The sequence below is a fragment of the Rhipicephalus microplus genome, chromosome 3 (genome assembly GCF_043290135.1).
Source record: "Rhipicephalus microplus isolate Deutch F79 chromosome 3, USDA_Rmic, whole genome shotgun sequence".
NCBI lineage: Eukaryota > Metazoa > Arthropoda > Arachnida > Ixodida > Ixodidae > Rhipicephalus > Rhipicephalus microplus.
Window position 1 is genome coordinate 57,939,496 of NC_134702.1, and position 23,558 is coordinate 57,963,053.

Genomic DNA, 23,558 nt, shown 5'->3' on the forward strand with positions numbered 1-23,558 from the left:
GTAAACACCATGTGTGAGTAAATACCATGTGAGAGTAAATACCTGCATGTCAGTCAGTCCATCCGCACGTGCGCCCGTCCATTTAGTAAACACTCCAAGTACCGCCATCTCACATTTTTTCATCGCGATCGTAGTCGCGCGATCGTCTCTCTCTTTCTCGTGTGGCACATGCCCGTCTCTCCTTCCTCTGTGTCACGTACCCGCTCTCTCGGGTTGCCACCGGCGGTTACACACAACGACAAGGGGGGACGCACAAGCCACGCCATAAGGAGCTTCGACCCTAAAAAAGACAGCGCACTTCAACGTCGCTTTTCGGGCTAGTTCTGTAAATGCATCGAGAAGCATCAGGCGACGTCAACAAACATTCAATTGAAAGTTGACACTCGTGTCTGCATTGCCCGTGTCTGCCAGCACTAGGACACTCTTTGATTAAGGGTGCGCGATCATTCAAAATTTAGAACAACTTCTTTGAATAGTATTTGCTATTCGATTCGCACAGAAATTTTTACTGTTCGAACTTCCTAAAGACAAATACAGTCAGCGTCCGATTGAAAGTGGTCCCTTCACATTTTTATTAAGCTTCACCTCAATACAATACACTCGTATTGCGGCAAAGCTACCTTTAAGGCTACGTTACGGTTGCGAATGTATTGACGCAAGAAAAACCGTGGTTTCAACATGGGCATGATGGACGTAGCAGGAGCGGGTGCTAAATTATTGCTCTTTTGTACCTGAAATCTGGGCAGAAAGGCAGAAATGCTGGACGCCGCAGGTGTTTAGCATGCAAAATTTTAGATGTTCTAATATATTGACGTCTACGAGGCAGACTAGGATCTCTGGACTGGAAGAGAGCACACTCTTGTCCGCCGCATAGTAGCACCTTTGCCTTTCATGTGTAAAGAGAATATAATAACGTTTGAATGCGTAAAGAGAATAAGAATATGCTTAGGTGACCTCTCCAACCTCTTTTCTGCAATTTCACTTTGAAGTATTAGAATATTCCAGAAATATTCCAGAAATATTCGAGAAGTACTTGAAAAATATGCAATTCGATTCGCACTTACATTTAGATTGTCAAATTCGCTTCACATCCAAAATTCTGCTATTCCCATAGCTCTAACTTTAGTGTACTTCATTTTCACTGATTGGAAAATACTAGGCTTGCACGAACAGTGAATTTTAGGTTCGAAGCGAATAACTTTGGTTGAATAGTTGAATAACTTGAATCTAATTCGAATAGCATATATCACATATTATGCAGAACAATTGGCATATTTGTCATGACCAAAAAACATGCACATTATACATATATATATATATATATATAATGTGCATGTTTTTTGGTCATGACAAATATGCCAATTGTGTATATATATATATATATATATATATATATATATATATATATATATATATATATATATATATATATATATATATAATTTTAAAAGCCAGGGTAAATGGATTAATGCCAATGCCATTCTTCTGGTTCAAATGAAGTGGAAACAACATTGGATAGTTGCAGGATTTTACTTTCAGCAGAATGCAAGTGATAACCTGTAAAATGAGATGTTTTTAAGCTTTACTATACTTACAGCGCATAAGCTAGTATAACAAGCTTTTGAACTTAGAACTTAAAAAAAATGACCAATAGAGGTGAGGGAGATATGTTCATTAACCTTGAAGTAAGGCTTTACGACAGTGCGGAGTTTCTTTGACTAGGTGTTTTCACGGCTGAGCACTCCCTCATTGCAGTCGAAGTACCTTTACAACAAGCTAACCTATGCATTAAAAAGGTGCTTTCACGGCTTCGCACCTTCTTTCTGCAGCAAAACCACCTTCACAAAGAGTTGCATGCGGATTATAATACACCAGTTGGTTCATTCGGAATACTGCGAAACTTTCACAAATATAAATTTAATTCGAAGTGAATTCGAATGCCATGATATTCATTCGATTATTCAAAGCATTCGAATATTCGCACAAGCCTGGAAACTACGTAGAATTAAGTAGATGCTGTAAAAATCTACATCATGGCATTAGGTGCCAGAATTTCCAAATGGCATCACCAGCCAGTTTGCTTTTTGAGCATTTTCTCGCTTACCAAGCACCTTCTCAAAGCAAGCATGGTGATTTAGAAATTGTGAAAGGGTATTTTCCCAATACAAGGAAAAATTAGATTTCATTTTAGTGTGCCTTAAATAAGTATGTACATGAATTATCTGGGAAGAGTTAACGGGCCTTGTCTACATGGATTATAAATTATTTACCATTCTCATGAGTCTGCGATTTTGTTAAAGGAAAGTACACACAGAAAAGGTACCAAAATGCTACTTTGGGGGGCACCATATTTCACCGGTTTTTCATCTGAGCCTCAATCTGCGGTCATTACAGACTGCATTTCATGCAAATACAATGAGAGTTAAGAATGTGCTATGCCTCTAATACCATAAACATTTCTATTCCCTGACAAAACGAGGTCGACAAACTAACAAACACTGCTAGTAGTTACACAACTGATACACCAATTGATTGATTTGTGGGGTTTATTGTCCCAAAACCACCATATGATTAATTGATACACCAAGTTGATACACCAATTGATACACCAAGTTGAACAGACAATGAACTGGGCTGGTAGTTTACATTTAATGAGTCAGTTTGCATCCTCCTTCCTAGGCAATGCTCTTCATATCCCCATTACTGTGTGCCACTGGCAATGCAAGAAGTGATGTTTCCCTTGCTTATGGCGTCTGGATGTGTTGCTGTTTGGGACTTTTATTAGTTTTCCTTTCAAGTTGCACTTCACCTATATATCAGCTGTTCTTTCCCAAATAAATTTTAGTTTCGAGTCAGCGCCTGTCTGTCTGTCTTCTTTTTCTTTGTCGTCATCTCATGTGGGCTGGTTAACAAAGATCAACACTGCATCTACTCCAGTTGTGTAGCGGCAAACCAACAGCACCAGTTCAGGACACGCCACGCGGTTATTTGACTCCAAGGTGAATATTGCACACTGAGTCGACGACCTTGTAGCATAGATTCTGTAACATTCCCGATATCGAGTCTATGATGACAGCGATGTGTGCACCCAGGCCATCTCTTGGTTCTCCTGACTGTGTATACCGCAAATTTTTTGTGCATTTATAAAATTTGTGATCGCAGCAGAAAATGCCTGCTACATCCTTCTTAAATATGTGCAATTCACTACAATAAGCTGCATTACAGTACACCGTGACAAATGCTTTTTTCATATCTCATACATGGGTCATTTCCGAAGGAGATTTCTCATCAGGATTCGAGAAAAATATTGATACCGGTCTTCAGTATGACTAAAATCGGTACGCCTGTTTTGAAATATCGAGCCTTTGTTCCATAATAGGTCTGTTTCAACACTAATGACTGTGTGGGTATGAGGGCAGATGTGAGCATGCTTGGCTGCTAGGGAAAGGTCTGCAGGTCGCAGGCAGCCCATGGGCCGCATGTCTCAGACTTCTGCACTAAGCCATCTGAAATCAGCTCTGGCCATCCATCTGTCTTGTTTGGCATATCCATACGCTGGCTTATATGACCAGAATACACATAAGGCATTACTAAAAAGTGTTCGCAGCAAATATGGTTACACCCCTAATTTTGATTTACTGAGGACAATGATGGTCATGAGGCGAAACCAGGAAGCCTAATTATTTAATAGACGTCCACTTATGTACATTCCTACGGGGAGAAGGGCTTTGCATGAACAGGAGAGCAGTCCATGTGTCGATGACTGTTTATCGGTACAAGTAGTCCGCTTGAATGTTGGCAGCAAGCTCTGGCTCCCACTTGTCACCGTTGTTCAGAAGTTTTTCCTTGTTGTACAGGAGCTCCTCGTGCGTTTCCGTTGTGTACTCAAAGTTGGGGCCCTGTAGGAGAGCAACAGCACTATTTGTTACAGTCGAACTAGCATACGTTGAAAGCGTAGTGGATAGCGAAATACTAGTTTGATGTGAGAGATGTAAGGGTTGGATAGTACATTCTACTGCACATACCGTATTTACTCGCATGATCCTCGCACTCGCAGAATTCTCGCACTCCCCATATTGTCCAACAAAAATACGATTTCTTTTTTTCCTCGAGTAATTATCGCACCCCCAAAAACTTCCGCAATGTCGTCTGCTCGTTCCAGCCACTGATGATGATAGCATGTACCATCTGGCACCATCTCTTCAGCATCAAGCGTACTATTATTGCACAGAGATCCAATCCAAGCCAAGCCAAAGTGGCAAGTGCGCATTGCGGCGAGTTTTGTATGTTGTGTCGGTGATGTTGTCACATTATGGGGGGATACTGAAGCTACCCGGCTGTTTTCAAGCTGAAAGTGATATATCATGCACTAAACAACGGCAACAGGGCCTCCAATAGGCCCTTCGAAGTCTACTAGTTTTGTGTTCGCTACTGGTGACAGCAGCTGAAAGCCACCAAGGCGCGTTGGGCCTGCCGTGTGCCTAAAACTGGGATTGATGGTAAACTTTATTTTTTCAGAAGAAAACTGCGGATGATTCTGTTAAATAGCCATCAGCCCAATACTGACGTCCTATGCTTACCTTTTGAGGGCTACTCTTGCGCGACAAACGCTACCGCTACGCCTGCAACGCCCACAAGCTTTGCGTATAATTTGCTTGGACTTTTTGTGTCTCAAATAAATCTCGCCTTGTGTTGAACCTGTGCTTTTATTGTTGAGGTAAGTTTTAATTAGTACTTCTCAAATATTCCTGTTAGTTGCTGGTGTGAGAATCCTGATTTGCGGCCACTTCATTTTCTTTTTTGCTCTGTACATTTTCATGGAAAGTTTCCCCACGTAATTCTCGCACCCCCCATTTTTGCGCCGATTTTCAGCTAAAAAAAGTGTGAGGATTATGCGAGTAAATATAGTATACTTTATTCTCAATAATAGTATGCTTCATCACAAAACAAGGTTGTGCTGGCCTATGAAGGCATCTCTATTTATCACACTATTTACTATACATAGCATGACCACCCATTCAAAAACCAGTGGAACTGTCCCACATTGGGGGCTATGGTGTCATGTCTCCAAAGTGATGCGAAAATCTTCCAAAACTTCACACTTTACTGAAATTGTTCAACAGCACCTTGACCTCATCTGCATCTTGCCACCCTGTTTGTACATGCTTCCGGAAATGTCAGCTAGCCATGCAATTCATGTTAATGACGAATGCATGTGGTACTAGTCACACATGCTGGCCTGCCATTCCCCAAGAAATGTTAGTGGCAGGTTCCCAGGCTGATTGAACATGTGCGCACAGTTGCATCTTACTGCAGCTGGCAGTGGTCAACTTGTGCTAATGGTAAGACAATCGGTAGTTTGTGGAAACTAAGCTACAGCTATTTTGTGAGCAGAATTTTTTAATTGCAGAACTTTAATGTTGATATTAAGAACATAACATTGTTTTGCAGCATTTTTTGTGGATGTACATAGAATTATGTAGATTTTTTCACACCTTCCGAAACACATCTCATGTACAGTTTTTTGCAATTTGTGAGGTAAATAAATCAACTCCAACTTGCATCAGATACTCTGCTTCCTCGTTTCAGAAATGACAAAATATTATGAGACAGCAGTTCTTGCCCAACAACTCGCTAGTAGGAAGGTAGTCACTCCAAGCAAATATTTGATGCCCTTGCTGCAACAGTAATTTGTATTTCAACTTATACAAACCAGTAATTCTTCTTCTCTATAGACAGCAATTCCTTACCAATTCAGTGCCTTGTTTAATATCATCTGGCAAAAATGCACCACTATGTTGACATGAATGTCCAATGACGTGAAAATTGGTCACTACAGTCGAATGCCGCTTCAACAAAATTTCCGCTACAACGAAAAATTCATGATTTCCTGTCAGCAGTCCATAGGAGTCAATGCATAAATATTGTCGCCACAATGAACACTTTTTCTTCAATCGTCCCACTTCAACGAAATTTTACGATGCAATTTCAGGCTCAGATGCTGGTTGCTATGCAGTAAACCCAATATTTAACATATAGATGCATTTACACAGCCTGAAAATGCGTCAATGAAGTCTAAAACACACGTTGGCACCACTAGAAACCGCCCCTGTTCAGCAAACATGGGCGCCGTCATTGCTCGATAGCGATGGCAATGAGACTGTCCTGCTTTTGTTTTGTCACTGGCTTGCTTTTGAGCCGTAGGTGATCCGAAGCTGAAGCTCAATTAATGGTTTCCTTCTCGCTAGCCACCATATTCTCGCAGCTGCTGGGTGCAACCGCGGCACGATGCCTTTTCCGATTCCGATGCTTATCAATATGTTCGCGCTCGGCCAGTGTGGTAACTAATCAGAGCGGCTGTTCGTCCACATTATCAACAAAATCAGCTAGCCGCGAGTAGTGGATGATAAAAATGACATAGAATAATGCAAAAGTTGCCGCTCCACAATACCCTGCCTCCATCTTGGCATTGTCGGATACTTTTGACGATAGACAGCTGCCGGTGTTAACGTGTTAATGCAACTGTTTGGTTCGTTCATGAAAGCGGTTTTATGCATTGTTTCCGCGTGCTTTTCACCATGGCCTCGTTATGCATGGGTGAGAATCCCGCCGTGACGCTGCTGGGTAAGAATAGGAAGCAGCGGGCATTTTTTGAATTTTGAGAACAAAGGTTCCTTTGTTTTGCTAGCTCAGATCAACTATATATATATTTTTTACATTTAACTACAACGAAATTTTCGCCTCAACGAATTTTTTTCCGTGCCCCGTCAGATTTGCCGTAGCGGGGTTTGACTGTATACCATTACGAATTCATATTGGCCGATGCCAGGGCATATTGCAGTTAGTGGTGATTGTTTCCGATAAGTGTATTTGTACTTTCAAGGTGAAGTTACAACTGTTTGATATTGTCAATCCTTGATCCACTCAGTGCCAAGTCTTTTGGTTTACATCCCACGAGGCAAATTACAATAAAGGCTCCTGTACCACTAGTAAACTTAATGAACATAAAGTAGCACCAACACAGAAATTCAGAGTTATAGATGTTCTATGTTACTCCTTGAGTACCAACAGTGTGTGTATGGTTCTTAGCAAGCAGGGACATAGTGAAATGTAAAAGATTTTTTATACTAAAGTTTGTCTTAAAATGCCAAGGTTGACGTCATTGACATCGCCGTGACGATAAAATGAAAATGCAAGTTTGTAAACACTGTGCAGTGGCAAGTCTATGCCAGACGATGCTGCTCTAAGAAAATAAAGACCATGATGCAGTGGAGTGATCCAATGCAGTGTGTTGTCTACACATATCCAGCTTCTTGCTATAAAAATAGAAACTGCATTACAGAAGCAATGATGTTCAAGTACGCTATTTAGAATACTATGATGACTGTTAGAAATTTTCCGGTGTTTGGAGCACTAAACACAAAAAGTGGACCGTTTTGTGCCAAGTTGTAAGCACTGACAGCACCGTGAAGGTTTAGCATCACACTTGTATCCCTTCAATGATCTCATTATATGTGGGTGGGCCATGTTTGCGTGACACGGCATATGCACTGACACCTGCTATGTAAAAGGAAGAGCACGTTTGCAACTTCCAGATATCTAAAAATGCTGGCACGATAAGAAGTGTCACCACTGAAAGAGGCATTTATTCTTGGTGGAGCAAGGGATAAAGAGTGGTGGTGAGCTGTTTAAGTTAGTCAATGCCCATTCATATGAATGGCACAATCACTCTGCAGGTACACTGATGTGCCCATTTGCCTTGCAAAGCTAAGATACTGCCCCTACTTCACAAGTTTAGAGATCACAGTGGTGCAAAAACTTCAATTTCTCGTTTTTGTGGTGGAATGTACTCCGCCGAGATGAGTTGACCATTACGCACTGTTGAGCAGGAACAAATGAAGGCAGTATGAGCACCTACGATGCTATGTGCTTCGAGCATTCGTGTGATTGCAAAAGAAAAAACGTTACAAGCCAAGATATCATTTCAGTACACCATTAGCATTACCACACAGAGGAAAGACACAATTGTGCCAATTACACACTCATGTAGAAGGAAAAAACCCAACTTGCCTGCTGATAGACAGCTGAATCATGTGGCCCGAAAAAGTTCTTTAATCTGCGTAAACTTTAGCAAGCCTTGTGCCTCAATCAATATCCTATATTTGAATTTCTAAAGTGCCCCGGTATGCCAATTCTCTGTTTCCTAAAGGCACTTTCTGACAACAACATTATATTGTTGCTTGAGCATCTTCATTCTCTGTAACGTTGGTCATAAATACAGTGGCCACTGTTAACTTGTGCAGTGACTTCTGAGGAACTAAAGTACTGCAAATATTTGTTGACTCGGGAACATAAAAAATATAGGCTTGTACGAATATTCGAAGCATTCGAATAGTTGAGTATTCGAATTCACTTCGATTCGAATATAAATTATGGAATATTTTCAAAGTATTCGCAATGAACGAACAGGTGTATATTAGTCCGCATGTAACCACCTGTAAAAGTGGTTTCACTGCAATTTAAAAATGCTAAACAATGAAAACACCTATTTAAAAAAATTCACTTTGCTGTGAAGCCCCTTTCTAATATAAAGGGGCCCTGGAACACTTACTAAACATGGTCAGAAAACGCTGACAATCGGTAGTCGAGGCTACCGAAAACACATGAGGCAAATATTGTAGCACAGAACGTATTCACAATAAATTTTGAAAGCTAAAACCGTTTTCTTTCGTCGGAAAATGACACTACAAGCTGAGAAATCACTTGTCACAGCCAAGAAGGAATATACGGCTCTAGTCACAGGCATTGGCTGATTTGAGTATGGCGCGCTCGTCGTTACCGGGGCCGCCGCTTGACCACAAGTACGTGCACAGTCGCACTAAAATGCCACGCATTCGAAGAAAAAAATGAGGTGCTCTAGGCCACGAGGTGCGTGTGAAGTATTTTCTTTCACCGTGCCATTCCTCCCTACTTATCTTCAAGCTATTTCGTCAGGACGAGAAGAGAGAATGCAATTGTAAATACAAATTTTTGCATATGCGAATTTTTGAAAGTCCGCTCGTACTGGACTGATTCTAGAAACTTTGCGACAGTAAATTTGTGAGGCAACAAGCATGTTTCCTGGATCCACGGCTACTTGAAAAAGTGTTGCAGGGCCCCTTTGAAGGAACATGTTTTCCTGAAATCAATTCTTCATTTCATTAAGCTTGTTATGACAGCTTATATGATCCAAGTATAATAAATTTTAAAACATTAAGTATCTTACAGGTTATCACTCACATCCTACTGAAACTACTACTCAAGGTTTTTTTGGCTTCCTTTGAATGAAAAAAAGAAAAGAAAACCATTTGCATGGAGCCCCTATTTCAATTCAAAAGAAGTACTGTGCAGGTTAGTTAGGTCATGATAGATATTCCATTTTTTTTGTGTGTCATATGTACCATTTAAATTCGATTCGAAATTCGATTCGAAATTTGATCAAAATCACTATTGGCTTCGAACCAAAAATTCACTATTTGTACAAGCCTGAAAAAATACAGTCCTCATATATGATATGACCACATAATATTACACAAACTGTAGACCTTTTCAGTAATGAAGTGGAGAGAGTAAAGATTTTTGATGGAACTTTGGTGTGAGTCTCTACTCTTTACTTGCGACAATATAGTTTATGTTCTGCCCCTGCACTCATTGCTACCCTTTACGTATCTTGTCAGAGAAGAACAAAGGTTGCTCTTGTACAGAGCCATAAAAAAAGAATGTGTGCTTGCAACATGAGTGCATATGAAGGAAGAAGCCACTTTTATGGCCCTGCATAGGGTAGGTTTAAGCTTCTTTTTTAAATCAGTGGTATTCTTGTAAACAAAGAGATACAGTTTCTATGGTGTGCCTTTTAGCCGTTATCATTCTAGTCCACACTTCTAGACAATGATCTCTACCTTCTTTGTTGGGTGAAGTGTTCTTGTGATACAGTAAAATCTTGTTATAGCAAACCTCACACTAAGGATTTTTACAGAATAACAACTTCTTCAGAAAGCTCCCTCCAAATGTCCTCCAATTTAATCTAAATATATTTCACTACTATGAATTTCAGATTATTGAATGTTTCAGAATAACTTATAGAATTTTATTCTCCTCATATCTCAGATTCTCCACAACACTTCAGATTAACGAATAGTGATTTTAATGTTATTCCTGGCTGTCAAAATAGTGCCCAGCTTCGTACCTGCCACTATCATCATCATTACATCATCATCATCACATCATCATCATCATCATCAGAATGCCTGCGTATTCCTCTATCTGCCCGCTCTATTCAAATGTGCAACAGCCCTATTGTACTAGGTACTTTTTTTTTTAGCGTCGGGCTTCACCCCATTGCCTTTGTTTTCGTCGGACAGCTTTACCTGCGCGCTTGTTACGCAGCTGTTCTCTAGCCTTTAGGTTGGTGGCTGAACGTTCATAATGAGCTCCGGAACCAGCATGCAAGAATTGCTACTACATTGAAAAATGTGACGCGAGTGACCTATGGGATTAAGTCACCCATGATTATCCATGCATGGTTCCCTAACGATTGAACACTATGCACAGTGCGATGACGAAGCATGCACGCAAACTTATCTGACCTCCGATAAGATCCAAACCATTTGTCGTGATAAGAAAACGGCGACAAAAGCAAAGAGGACGTTGGAACAGTGCGCACGAACCAAGGTGAAGAATCTGTATTTGACGCCAATGCTTCACAGTGCATAAAAAAGATACACACGCTTGAAAGTTCATATTTCAGCAGTCGAGCTGTGCAGATCATGATAGATTGTGCTCTTTCTCAAATATACATGCACTGGTTTCGCACTATTTTGTGCTTACTTTTTGCGTTTAACAGGGCATAACACCGTTGCAGATGTATACACAGCACAGGTAGGTGACTCATGTGTTTGTGTTGACGTTTTTTGCACAATTTTTTTTAATACTTTCCTCACACTTTTCAATATGACAACTCAATTCCGAAATTCACTGTAGTGAGAAAATGTTGGAGAAGAGATGCTCTCTTACCTTTACATCTCTGAACAGATTTAGACATACTGGCACTCTGCCAAAAGGTCGTTCATATATTCGAAAGTGTTCTGCAACACACCAACTGAATAAAGCCTGGCAAAATCCTTTAAAAGTCTACTCAGTGCTAATTATGATTACAAAAGGCTGAAGCAACAAATTTACCTTCAGAGTAAATAGTATGTGACCTATGCTACAAACTTTCATCTGTTATTTCCTCACAACACCAGACCCAACAAGCAGCTTTGACAGCTCCTCATGCACGACATCAGCAGGCTCAACTAAACTTAATTTTTTTTCCCGTGTGAAACCTCGAAAGTAAAAGCATAAAGATTGGCCATTAATGGCGTGCTCACTTCAACGATGGCGTCAACGGGACATGCCTCCTGGCAGAAACCGCAGTAGATGCACTTAGTCATGTCAATGTCGTAGCGGGTCGTTCGTCGGCTTCCATCCGCTCGCTCTTCAGCCTCGATGGTGATGGCCTTTGAGAATACAGAAAAAACAGCACATGTGGTTTTTAAATAGCCATTTCTAAATAGCCATTTCTTTAAGCCAACTCTTAAGACACTATATAGTATTTTCTGCTGAATGTTATCAGCATTAGACCCAAACAAAACAGATAATCTTCATGAACTAAAAGGATACTTAAAGAAAAAGAAGACATTAAACTGCAAGGGGAAAAAGATTATTACAGGTTAATAAATAACAAAAGAATTGCCTCCTAATGTGAGGTATGAAATGCACCTCATTTCTAGATTTCTTCTTCAGTAACTTTGCATATAACAACTAAAATCTGAGCCAGTTGGTAGGTATCAACATTATAGAAAAACAGAGAAAAGTACACAACAACAAAAAAAGAAGGTAAACACAAAGACTTATCTGTGCATGCCCAGGCAGGAGGTGATAGTTATCAATCTGGCATTCTCAGTGGTCTAGCGGGATAACTATTTTGACACTCAATGATGTGATCGATCAAACTCTTTTTGGTGCAGCTTCTGGAGCAACTACTAAAATCTCTCTTTGGAGCAGCATCACAACCATTTGGAGCAGTTTTTTGTCACACATTCTCGACTGCAGACCGCAAGCTGGAGATGTTGCACTACATGTCAGAGGAAATCCATCTATGTACGCACGCATATATTCATTTGGAGTACTCCTAAACACGAAATTAGGTCGCTGCTTTCAGCTATTCTACAGACATTTCTGTTAAGTCGGCTCAAGCCACTTAACACTTCCCAGGAATTTGCTTTGATATAATGCAAATGATGCTTTAGTTACAATATGGATGCTTACAATATTCAAATATTGGAAGCACAATCTGTCACAATTTTACATGGATTTCATTTACTTAACAAAAAGTCTCATTACGTGTGTGCTTTTTCTAAAACCTAGTGCATTGTGCAAAGTGTCTGCTGTCGTACTTTATGTACAGAATGATGCGAGTCCTGGTTAATAGATGGTTAATAGGAGCAGGGTTTAGTAACTTGTCCTCCATTCCCATAATTTCATCAGTGCATGAAAAAAATTTATGGTAATGGTGGAGGTAGAATAGGTATTAATAATGGACAAACTGTTTGACATGTACAGTTGCTGAGGTTGAGAAGCCCGTCCGAGATGTGCCAGAATACTGGGTCACCATGCCTTCTCAGTGAAGTTGCAGCCCATGTATAGCATGTGGCCTAGCTTGTTCCTCAGAAGCTTCAACAGCAAGCAATGACGATTTTTTCGAACCGTTTTCAAACATGAAACCTAAATTCAGGAATATTTCTTGTTGCTGCATAGAAGGACACTGAACACTGTTTTTGAAGGTGTCCGGTTCATTCTACGTGGCGACAGAATGTGTGACACTCTGCCGGCGTAGGCCTTAGCACTTTCCATGTGGCTGGCCGCCCTCTCCAGCGGCGTTTATGTCATGATGCCGAGAGTCTAATGCCAGAAAACGCCGGCAAAAGCACTGCATATATCGTATAAACCGAAATATAAGTCGAGATATTTTCAATAAAATAATAAGCTAAAGTCGCCCCTCTTCTTATATAGCGGTGTCTATCTAGCCGAAAGTGCGGCGCTGTCTGGCAACATGTGGCTTGCATGTGCTTGAGAAGCCGGACGTGGCTATATCCGCATCCAAATCCAATCCCAGACTGTTCTTTTTTTCTCTCTGTCTGTTTTCTTTGTATTCGTGATTTGCTTCTGATCTGTTCAGAGTTTTCGCTCCGCCGCTTGAGATTGCGCTGCATTTTTAGTGTTGTTTTTTTTTTCATTCATTGAATATGAGTAGCGGTACGAGGAGGCAGTACTCAGCTGCATTTAAACTAGATGTTGTTGACTGCGCTGAAGCGAACGGGAATATGGCTGCTCAGTGCCACTTTGGTGTATCGGAAAAAAAGTGTGTGCTATTGGAGGGTGCAGAAAGGGAAGCTGCAGATGTTCAATCCTCGAAAAATGTCGTTTCGTGGACGAAGTGTCGTTAATCTGCAGCTGGAGGGTAAGCAAGCGGACTTTATGCACGAAGTTAGTGCCCGCTCGCTGCCAGTGACCGTGGATACCATTCGCAAGGAAGCCGTGAAACTCGCTCGAGAAGCTGGGCTCACGAGAGAAGAGTTTTGAGCACCAAAATCTTGGGTGCGTCGATTTATGCGACGCAAAGAATTTTCTCTCCGACGGCGCACATCAATCTGTCAGAAGTTGCCAGAGGACTTCGAGGACAAGCTTATAAACTTTCAGCGCTTCGTGAACCGGCTTCAGGAGCAGAACGACTACATGATGGGGCAGATTGGCAATGCCGATGAGATCCCCGTGTGGTTTGACATGCTTTCGTCGACCACGATCACGTAGCACAGCGCCAAGAATGTGAAGCTGTTGTCCACTGGCAATAAGCACTCGCGCTTCACCGTCATGCTGGCATGCACGGCAGATGGTAGAAAGCTTCCGCCCTTCATCATTTTTAAATGCAAGACAATGCCGAAGGAAGTGTTCCCGCCCGGTGTTGTCGTTCGCGTCAACAAAAAGGGATAGATGGACGAGGACATGATGCTCCAATGGATAAGAGTAGTGTGGAACCGTCGGCCAGGTGCACTGCTGCGTCTTCGCAGCATGCTGGTGTTGGATGCCTTTCGTGGTCACTTAACCGACGCTGTGAAACGCGCACTCGGCGACGGGAAAACGAACCTCGCCGTGATACCAGGTGGTATGACGTCCACCCTCCAGTCACTCGACGTTGTGCTGAACAAGCCGTTCAAGGACAGAGTGTGGCTGGAGTACCAAGAGTGGATGTCTGACGACAACCCAGACATTGACAGGCCGCCTACAGAGGCCTCCACTTGCGACTGTTTCTGGCTGGGTGCTTTCCGCCTAGCGTTCCTTGCCAGATTCCATGGTGGAAAAGGCTTTCAACAAATGTTGCATCAGCAACTCGCTGGATGGCACATAGGGGGACGCACTGTGGGAGGCAACCAGTGACAAACTATCGTTTTCGGAAGACAGTGGTGCTTCGTCGGACGAACAGAAACAGTAGTGATGGTGGTTGAAAGGAGCTCCTACGATCAGCTTGCGGTGCACCCAATTCGCAAATAATTGTGGCTCGGCAGTTTTGGGTTGTTTCCCTTTTTTTATTTCTTTTTCCGTAACCTTGACCTTAGGGGGTCAACCTATATTCCCACTTGACCTATAGTCCTGTTTATACGGTAGTTCGGCCTTAACAGCATTGTCATCCAACGGTAGAGCAAGAGCGCTTTTGCTGCACTGAGAGCAGCCAGGAGCAGTTTGAGGTGCTCTTGCCTAAAAAGCCGAGTACCCGCAGCTAATGTGAGTCACGTGACCTTTGAACGCCAGTCTCCAAATTTTTTTTTGTTGGCCGGTGAATGCAACATCAATGGTAGCAATCATGAGTAGCTTGACACCACTGTATTGTACTGGTGGCGATGACAGCTGGGCGTCTGCCGAATTATCGTTGCACAAACATACTACGTATTAGGATAATGAAGAACATGTAGCCGACGGATTTCACGCGTATTTTGCTGCTGTCCCACAGAAAATGCTGGGGCTTGGTATGTTTCAATCACATGGTTTCCCCACTCGGCGCCCTCTCACCTGCTGTGTGGGAACACGTCGCAGTCCATTGATTGATTGATATGTGGGGTTTAACGTCCCAAAACCACCATATGATTATGAGAGACGCCGTAGGGGAGGGCTCCGGAAATTTAGACCACCTGGGGTTCTTTAACGTGCACCCAAATCTGAGCACACGGGCCTACAACATTTCTGCCTCCATCGGAAATGCAGCCGCCGCAGCCGGGATTCGATCCCGCGACCTGCGGGTCAGCAGCCGAGTACCTTAGCCACTAGACCACCGCGGCGGGGCACGCCGCAGTCCAGCGGCAGATCGAGTGACCCTGCTTTCAGTGCTCTGCCTCCCACCTCTCACTGCACTATCCTTCCACACTGTTTTCTAAATCAAATTCACCACAAGTAACTTCACTCATTGACCCAACAAGCTACTCATTGCATCTGAGTATGGTCTAAAGCAGAGTTGGCATATTCTACAAGAGGATTAGCAATCATGGCCTGTGCCAAGTAGGCAAAATGCTGCATGATTGGCTAGAAGATGATTGGCTACCTGCGACGATACTGCGTTCAATAAAAGAGCTGCATCAGTTTTTGCTTAGCAGCAGATTGCGGTACACATGTACCGACGACAGCCGATTATGTCCATTCTGTCATTTTGCAACGCTATGAATCCCGGATGCTGCAGTAGTTTTGAAATGCTCGTTGGTGTAGCCACTGTGTGCTATCAGGTTGTTGTGCGAGAGTGCCGAAATCTTTTCTACTCTTTAGCAAAAAAAATTAATATAAATGACTTTGTGGTGGGTACTTTAGACAATATGTGCAGTGACATTATATTTTTCCTTTTGTTGGCGGTGATAGTGCACATCAGGAGATGCGTATCTGTACTGGGTGGTTAATGCATATATTTATAGCATAGTTCTACAACAGCATTCCCGAGAGGTACGTATTAACTATGTTTTACTGTAACACAGTTATCAGTTTATGTGTGAATAAATGTGAGCAATCACTTCGCCATCAAAGATGTTTTCACAATAGCAACTAAGTCTGCTTACCCCGCCTGCAGGGCAGATGGCAATGACACTGTGAAGGAGCGCAAGCGATATTCAAGGGCTGGTGAAACAAAATCAATCAAGTTCCTGTAATGTTTGGCTTACATGTTCACAGCATTCTTGAATACAGGTTACAAACATTTTCAGATTACATTGATAGAGTGTACATGGTGAAGATCAGTAGTGCTAAGCACAGAACTAAAAAAAATACAAGTGTTGGAGGACTAAAATAAATGAACGGTGAGAGTGCTGACTACGAAATGAGTGAACCCTGTTTCGCTCTCACTGCTGGCCTGTTATCCTGCTCATGTGAATTACGTCGTAAACAAGCTGCAGCTTCATAATCTTGTGAATATGCATGACACATGCTTGTGATGGTGTGTTTGACACGCAGGTTATCTTATGTAATGCCTCCTCTATTTTGCCAATGCCAGCTAGATTTGCCTAGTTCAACCATTCACCTCTCTTCTCTAGCTTTTTTTCATTTTGCTCTCGCCCATCGCCTACCATTGGTGCGTGCTTTGCAGTCATGAGGAAGAGAACCCATCACATAATGCCTCACAACGGTAATTACATGAAGTAATTTTTGTTGTGTACAGATACAGGGGGCAAGGTCTCTGTCCCGATGTGGGAGCGGCCCACTGCACGCTAAACACACGCACTGAAGTACCGTAGTAAAATTATTCATCCATCCATCCATCCCCAATATTGAAGGTCACGCTGGCTCTCTAAAAGATACAGTGTTTTGAGATAGCTAGTCGCTGTTCTTGGTGCTATTTCGCCAAACAGTAGAGAAGCGTCTCTGCAACGCTACTACTGCATGCGCTGTGCTGCAATGCAGTGGGGGCATTGCTCCGAGCCACAAAGAAGGAACATGAAGGAACAAATCTGATAGACGTATATATCGGAGTGCAAAACACGTCTATTGCATCTCCAGGGGAAAGCGCTCGGAAGCATGTGTGACGCAGGCAGCGCTTTCCATCGTGCAGCGTAGCATCACGATCACTCCCTGAACTAAGGCGGACCGACTGATCCTGTCCAAAATTGCACGCTTGCGCTGGCATTGTAAGAAATAAAGGAGACGACTCATGCGTACATACATATCTCTTTTATGACCAATACACCCAGTTAGTTTTCAGTGCTGACGTTCTTCATCCTTTCGTTTGCTTCCAAGTCCTCCCTTAGCTGTATTTTCACACACATGAACTCCTAGCTGCTTTTCAGCACGAATCTAAACCAAGTCATTAATATCACTATTCTTAATCATGAGGTGTTGCGGGACTCCTTTCACATAGATGGGACCAAAGCAATGTAAAAAAGCAAAATCAACATCGTCAACTCTCAAACGAGCAGCTGACGTCCTTTACCTGTGCCGGGCAGATGGCCTCACACAGCTTGCAGGCGATGCAACGCTCTTCTCCTGATGGGTAGCGGCGCAGGGCGTGCTCCCCTCTAAATCGAGGACTCAGGGGGCCTTTTTCAAACGGGTAGTTGATGGTGGCTGGCTCTTTGAAAAGTGTGCCTATTGTGATGGCCAGACCTGCAGTGCGGACAATATTCAATCAGACTATGCTGCAACACTTAATCATTTCAAGCGCTGCCTATAAAGATCACTCTGTAAATACATCAAATGGATACAATATGGTATAACACGGCATTACTTCAAGGCACTCAATATATTGCGACAAATTATTGTTTTGATTGTGTCCATTTTTGTGTCTCACAGTAAATATATTTAACTTAATTGTAACTAAATATCTATTTATTTTTAAGTCATTCATGCTAAGTTTTTGCATAAATAGAACCAAATCTCAGGCCAGAAACATAGTGCAAGTTTTTTTTTTTTGCAGTTATATCATACTACTCTTTCGTAATAGGATTTATACCATTTGTACTACCAGTTGCACTGTCCATATGAATCACTTCTTTAATTAAAACACTATCACTGTATTTTTGCAAATTTTTTTTCTAGCATTTGATAGCATTGACCACACTATTATTGATGCTCTTGCATATTCTTATACGCTGAAAAGGATCCTTAAGGGGCAGTAAACGATGATAATAATGTCCATGTTACGCAAAGAAAGTTTATACTTTTGCCATGACTCACAGCCACGTCAAACAACTTATCAGGCACAGTAGTGCCTTCAGCAAAGTGAAAACATGCAATTGTACATTGCTAAATCATATCAAAGAAAATTTTATTATGCAGTACGTTCAACTCATCAGAATCTCAAAGTATTTCACTGCATCTAGGTGCTACATAATAACACTAGGAAACAAAAGTGGTGTTACTGTCTACACAGCATCTCAAAGGGCTGAATTTGGCTAAATTCATTACAAGCGAGTGGCATATAAGTGTTCTTCACAAGGCTCCATGGCTGGTAATGGTACAGTTTCCTTCTAAGCAGCCTTCAAATGGCACCTATGCAGACACTGAACACGCCTAGTGGTTGTCTCATGACGTAGGTACATTTTCACGGCCTCCAAAATGTTTCTGTGCCCTCTCATTTTCGAGGCTTTGTCAAGGTGCCACAAGTTCAGGTAATGTTCTTCTCAGAGGTTACTTCAAATGAGCAGAGATGGCGGCACTTTTTTTTACATTTTGTTATAAAAAAAGGCTATTTTTGAAAGCTTTTTCTTGTGGCTCAATTAGCTTAATAAATGTAAAATGATACATGGATGCTTGCTTCTAGTATCTACACTGTATCAAGCTAGGCTTGATATAGCGAAGGTCTACACTGTATAGCGAAGGTCACGGGTTTCTCATTAGACGGGGGCTTGTTGGGAGATTTTCGAGCATTGACGAGATACTTGCTGCAGTATCTAGCACTGACGCCACCGCTACAGTGCTCATCATACCATAGAGTTTGTATTCTTTTCTTGTCAAGGTGGAAGTTGCATAGATTTCTTGCTTCATCAGCACTTTTCGTTGTTTTGTCTCCTTGTACGTCCCCTTGTCCCTAGCCCCTCCTCTTGACAACACATAGATGACTACACCGTTCCTGCCTGATTGCACCAGTACAGCTGCACTCAGCAGATACCGCACACACAAGATGAGCGGTGATCTGCACTTCCTTGGTTTCCCGGACCTTGGCAGTCTGTTGTACATCAGCGATACTTTGTTTCGTATGCAAGTTCACGAACTGTTCTTCAGAAATGATGTAATTCGCCGTCTGACAAGCATCAACTACAGCGTCAGTCAGTTTTTTCTTTAATGCTTAGTTGCGAATCTCCTCTTCAAACCTGGCTAGCTGCAGATGGTCTAGTTTAGCCAGTGCTTCCTTCATTGCGCTTACCAGTTTGTCCTTAAGTCTGTCCAATCTTCACATCTCACCCCTGCCGCCAAATGTAACGACCAAAATCTCGCTGACTTGTAAACAATTTAATAACTACGATCGGCAGCCATGATTTCCTCTTCTCCTCGTTTTGCTCATCTTCATACGCTACACCACCAGCTGTGGCTGCACCCTTCAGGGGTGTTTGAAACATAGCAATATTAAATATCTGTTTACTTGTGTCATGTAAACAGACTTAGTCAAGATGATAGACATAAAAATCTAACCTTTTCCGTATCTCTTGGGCTATTTTGAAAGTGAGACACTACAAGACAATATGCAAAGTGGTGGTAGCCAACAAACGAAACTCTACAGTAAAGCTTTTGACACTTGTCCAAATTCGGCAAATAAAACTTAGAAAGAAAATAATTGAGTGAAGCAATGAAAATAAAGCAGCAATGAAGCAATAATATCACATCAGAACAGACAGATGCTTTTTGAAGAGTCAGTTTTCCACGGTGAAATGTAAAATTTGTTGGAAGAATTTCTAGCTGAATTCTTTTGTTTCCAAAAGCGTTCCGACATTTGTGCATTTTTTTTGATCTGAGAAACCTCAATAGGGTCTCTCGAGCAGAAAGAGAGAGAAGTAAGAGCAGTTTGAGACACCTGTCATGCAAATTGAGAAAGTTGAATATCGAACAGCTTCTGCAAATGTGAGGTCAGCTTTCATGAGCTATCCCCATCTTTGACTTTCACGGCTACTTCCAGTAATAAAAGGCTGCTTCAAACACTATTTACGGCTGTACACACACTTCTATATTATCTAGTGCCATATTTTCCTTAGAGGCAATTGCTAGAACATGGTGTAAACGACACAATTCCTGCTCTCCAATCACTTCCATAAAATTTGGTAAGAAAACAGTAACATTCAAGAAAAACACGACTTTGACAGTTCTTTATGACGATCAGAAAGAACTGCTGTAAAAGTGTGCGTGTGGTCGTGACCTAATACCCATTGACGCCCACCTTGTACTTATTTCATGGCTTGCTGACCCACAACCATTGATATTCTATGGACAAGTCATGCCAACTGATTGAAGACAAGACGACTTTCGACCTTTCTTCACATGGCATCGGAAGATGGCGATTTTCATCACCACTGCTATGGAGGCTTCATACGAAGCACTGCGTTGAGAGGTCCATGCAAGTACTGAAGGAGCAAATTTAAGGTTTGCGCACGTGCCTACAGCCCTCAAACTTGGACATTCGTGCTAGGTGCGTGATGGATTATGGTTCAATGCCACCTTGTCAATGATAAGCTTTGTTCGGTGCAATGAGAAGTGTGCAAAGAAGTATCAAGTTCTGCGAGACATGTTCACGAAAAGAGTGACCATGGTTAACGAAGGTTGTGAGCACATACTGGGACACAACTGCGCGTGATAGTATTCCTCAGTTTGGCGTCCATGATAGCTTTATGTGTCTGGTCAAGCCTACATCACTATAGCAACTCAACAAGGAGGAGCAGAGAATGTTGTCGAGAATACCACTTATGAACATTCAGCGTCTCAATCATGGTTATGCACAGTACAAGATATGGAGACGAGTGATCGATGTGGCTCAGCGTGTGACCCTGCAGCAGCCAAGTTCGAAACCTAGCAGCCAAAAAAGGTGCTCTAGAGAAGCTGCACTGTTTTCAACCCTCCCAAAGCCAAGCGCAAGCTTTGCTATTTTTTCTTAAAGTTGTTGAGTTTTTGGTATAAACAAATCAAGGAGTTGTTTTCACTGTCCCTTTTTTGGCTATACTTTTCTGAAGCTTGTAAACTGTGCTTCATAAGTAGGTAACTACAGTCAGACACAGAGTACAATTCACTGATGAGTGGATTATGCAATGTAAAAGGAAAACAAGCCACCCACACACAAGGTGATGAGATTGCATATTCCTCAGATCACAAGGAAATGAATCGGTGAGTTTTAAAAAAATTGGCAGATTCCACGTACAGTAGGAATCAATGATATGCGAAGCACAATTGAAAAAGATTGATATGTCACTTTAAAATCAGCACAACGTTACGAGGTGGAGTTAAACGATGCCGTACATGACTTCTGTGTCATGATTATCATGTTTGGATGTGTCGTTTACCTTCGTCATCTATTCACGTCACGTGATACCAAATTTAGTATACATGGAGCTAGAAAAACGCCCGTGAGCACTCTATGAGCGTAATATGCTGCCATGTTCTTACATGGGACGTGTGTCGGAATTATTATGTTTGCACCAGTCATATATTTCGTCATCTAGTGACGTCCCGTAACACCGAATTCAGTATATGTGGAGTTAGTCAAACGGTCGTGAGTGCATCATGATGTGCCCAATATACTCCAATGTAGTGTTGATGCGCACACACGCTGGGCACAGCGACGCTACGTTAGCAAAACGTGAGTACTCTATAGTCTGACGCCAGGCGCGACCAGTGTCCGTTGGTGCGGCCCGACGGGAACCGGCGTGAAATAACGACATGCTTAATGCGACATGAAATGCAACATTATTACTGCTTTGTGTTATCATATCTAGCCTCAAGTTTCCAAATACGAGGTTTACGCATGTTCCCCTGGTGGTAGTTTCCAGTCATACGAAATGCATCATAGAGCTTATCAAGACGTCACATACTGCACAAGCCAGTCGTTCGTGATTTCAATCGTCATCATCTTCATCATTATCAGCGTCAACTTCATTGTTATGGAGTATAGTATGTCCCTTGCATGCCCTGTGGTATAATGGCAGAAAGAAAATGTGTGGTCCGGAAAGCACTTGTTCATCACCGTCATCGTTAGCGGCGGCTATGGTACGACAGAGCACAGGGCTCGTTGATAAGCTGCTAAGCATCTACAACCGCACAGCATCAAGAAGTAATACTGTGTTACAGTGGCTCGACACCAGTGCAGGCGACAAAAAACTGCTCCTTTCAGTGCGCGCCTGATAAAAGACTTACCCCTCATGAGTTCAGTGAGGAACACGCGCCTCGACAGATCGTCAACCCGTTCTTTCATGCTGGGACCAGGTTCCGCAGGATGGACTTGCTTGTAGCAGGACAGGACGCTCGCGGTGGAAAGGGGCCTCGACCATCTCCAAACAGCGCCGGTCACTGTGCCGTTCGAAAGAAAACATGGGGGTACAGTTTTTAGGAAACTGGCGATACGTGGCTCGCTCTGTCTTGCTGCCGTTATGAAAATACCCGTGATGTAAAAGCATAAACTGTTGCGCTTATTAGCGGGACGTGTGGCTCTACAATGAAACGACGTTAAAAGAAAGGCGGTACAGGCAAGAAAGACGCTTTCTGTTCTCCATTTCGTCGATGTAGTTTGATCGCGCAAAGTTCTTACACTTAACCACACAACACGCAAAAAAAAAAAACACACACACAACACCCGTGACGCGCGGCCACTTTCAACTGCAATCGAGTCCCATCAGAATTAAAATTTTTGACCACGTGGCTCCTTTGCAAAACTTTGCTGAAAGGAGCCAACGAGCGCAACTTGCATATTCGAAACGTCTTCAATGTCAACTCTTTGAAAACGTCCGTACGAGAGGGGTACCGTACAGTCCTTACCATCTTTACGCTATGCAGAAACAAGCCCGCTTAGTTGAGAAGTTAGGTGTTCTAAATAAAGGTGCTAGTTAATATATATAAATGTTACGCAGAAAAAAGTCAGAGCACTGGGTGAACCGCAAGGTCGAATAAGCCAGAAGCTCCCAGCGAGAGAACACTTATGCATAATGTGAAAGATAACGCAGTTTGTATTAGATTGGTCTTTGTAAAAACAAGTGTGCTTATGCACGGCTTGCATGGCGCACCCGAATGAATATTTACGCACTGATCGGAGATGAAAAGAAGAGTTGTTTCATACCAAGAGGAATTTTTCGGCTGCACAGCGACGCCATGTTAGTTTCGACTGAAAAACACAGCGTTGCTAGTACTGGTTCTTTAATTCGTCAAACTATCACTTATTTTCGCGTGACAAGATCATCTGCAAGTTTTTTTTTTGCTTTTTTATAACAACGTAGTTGATAAAGTTGTCTCTAAAATAAAATGCTGCAGTTGAAAGATGCACG

General features: G+C 42.3%; 1 protein-coding gene across 1 annotated transcript; it reads right to left on the reverse strand.

The window, feature by feature from the left end:
* Nucleotides 1–3,668: 3,668 nt before the first annotated feature.
* ND-23 (NADH dehydrogenase (ubiquinone) 23 kDa subunit) lies at nt 3,669–23,474 on the reverse strand. Its single transcript, XM_037425212.2, has 5 exons — nt 23,354–23,474; nt 22,438–22,590; nt 17,537–17,709; nt 11,409–11,537; nt 3,669–3,899 (listed from the first exon to the last, which is right to left on the reverse strand). Exons 1-5 carry the CDS (start codon nt 23,385–23,387, stop codon nt 3,768–3,770), a joined length of 621 nt encoding a protein of 206 aa, XP_037281109.1. The 5' UTR covers nt 23,388–23,474; the 3' UTR covers nt 3,669–3,767.
* Nucleotides 23,475–23,558: the final 84 nt, after the last annotated feature.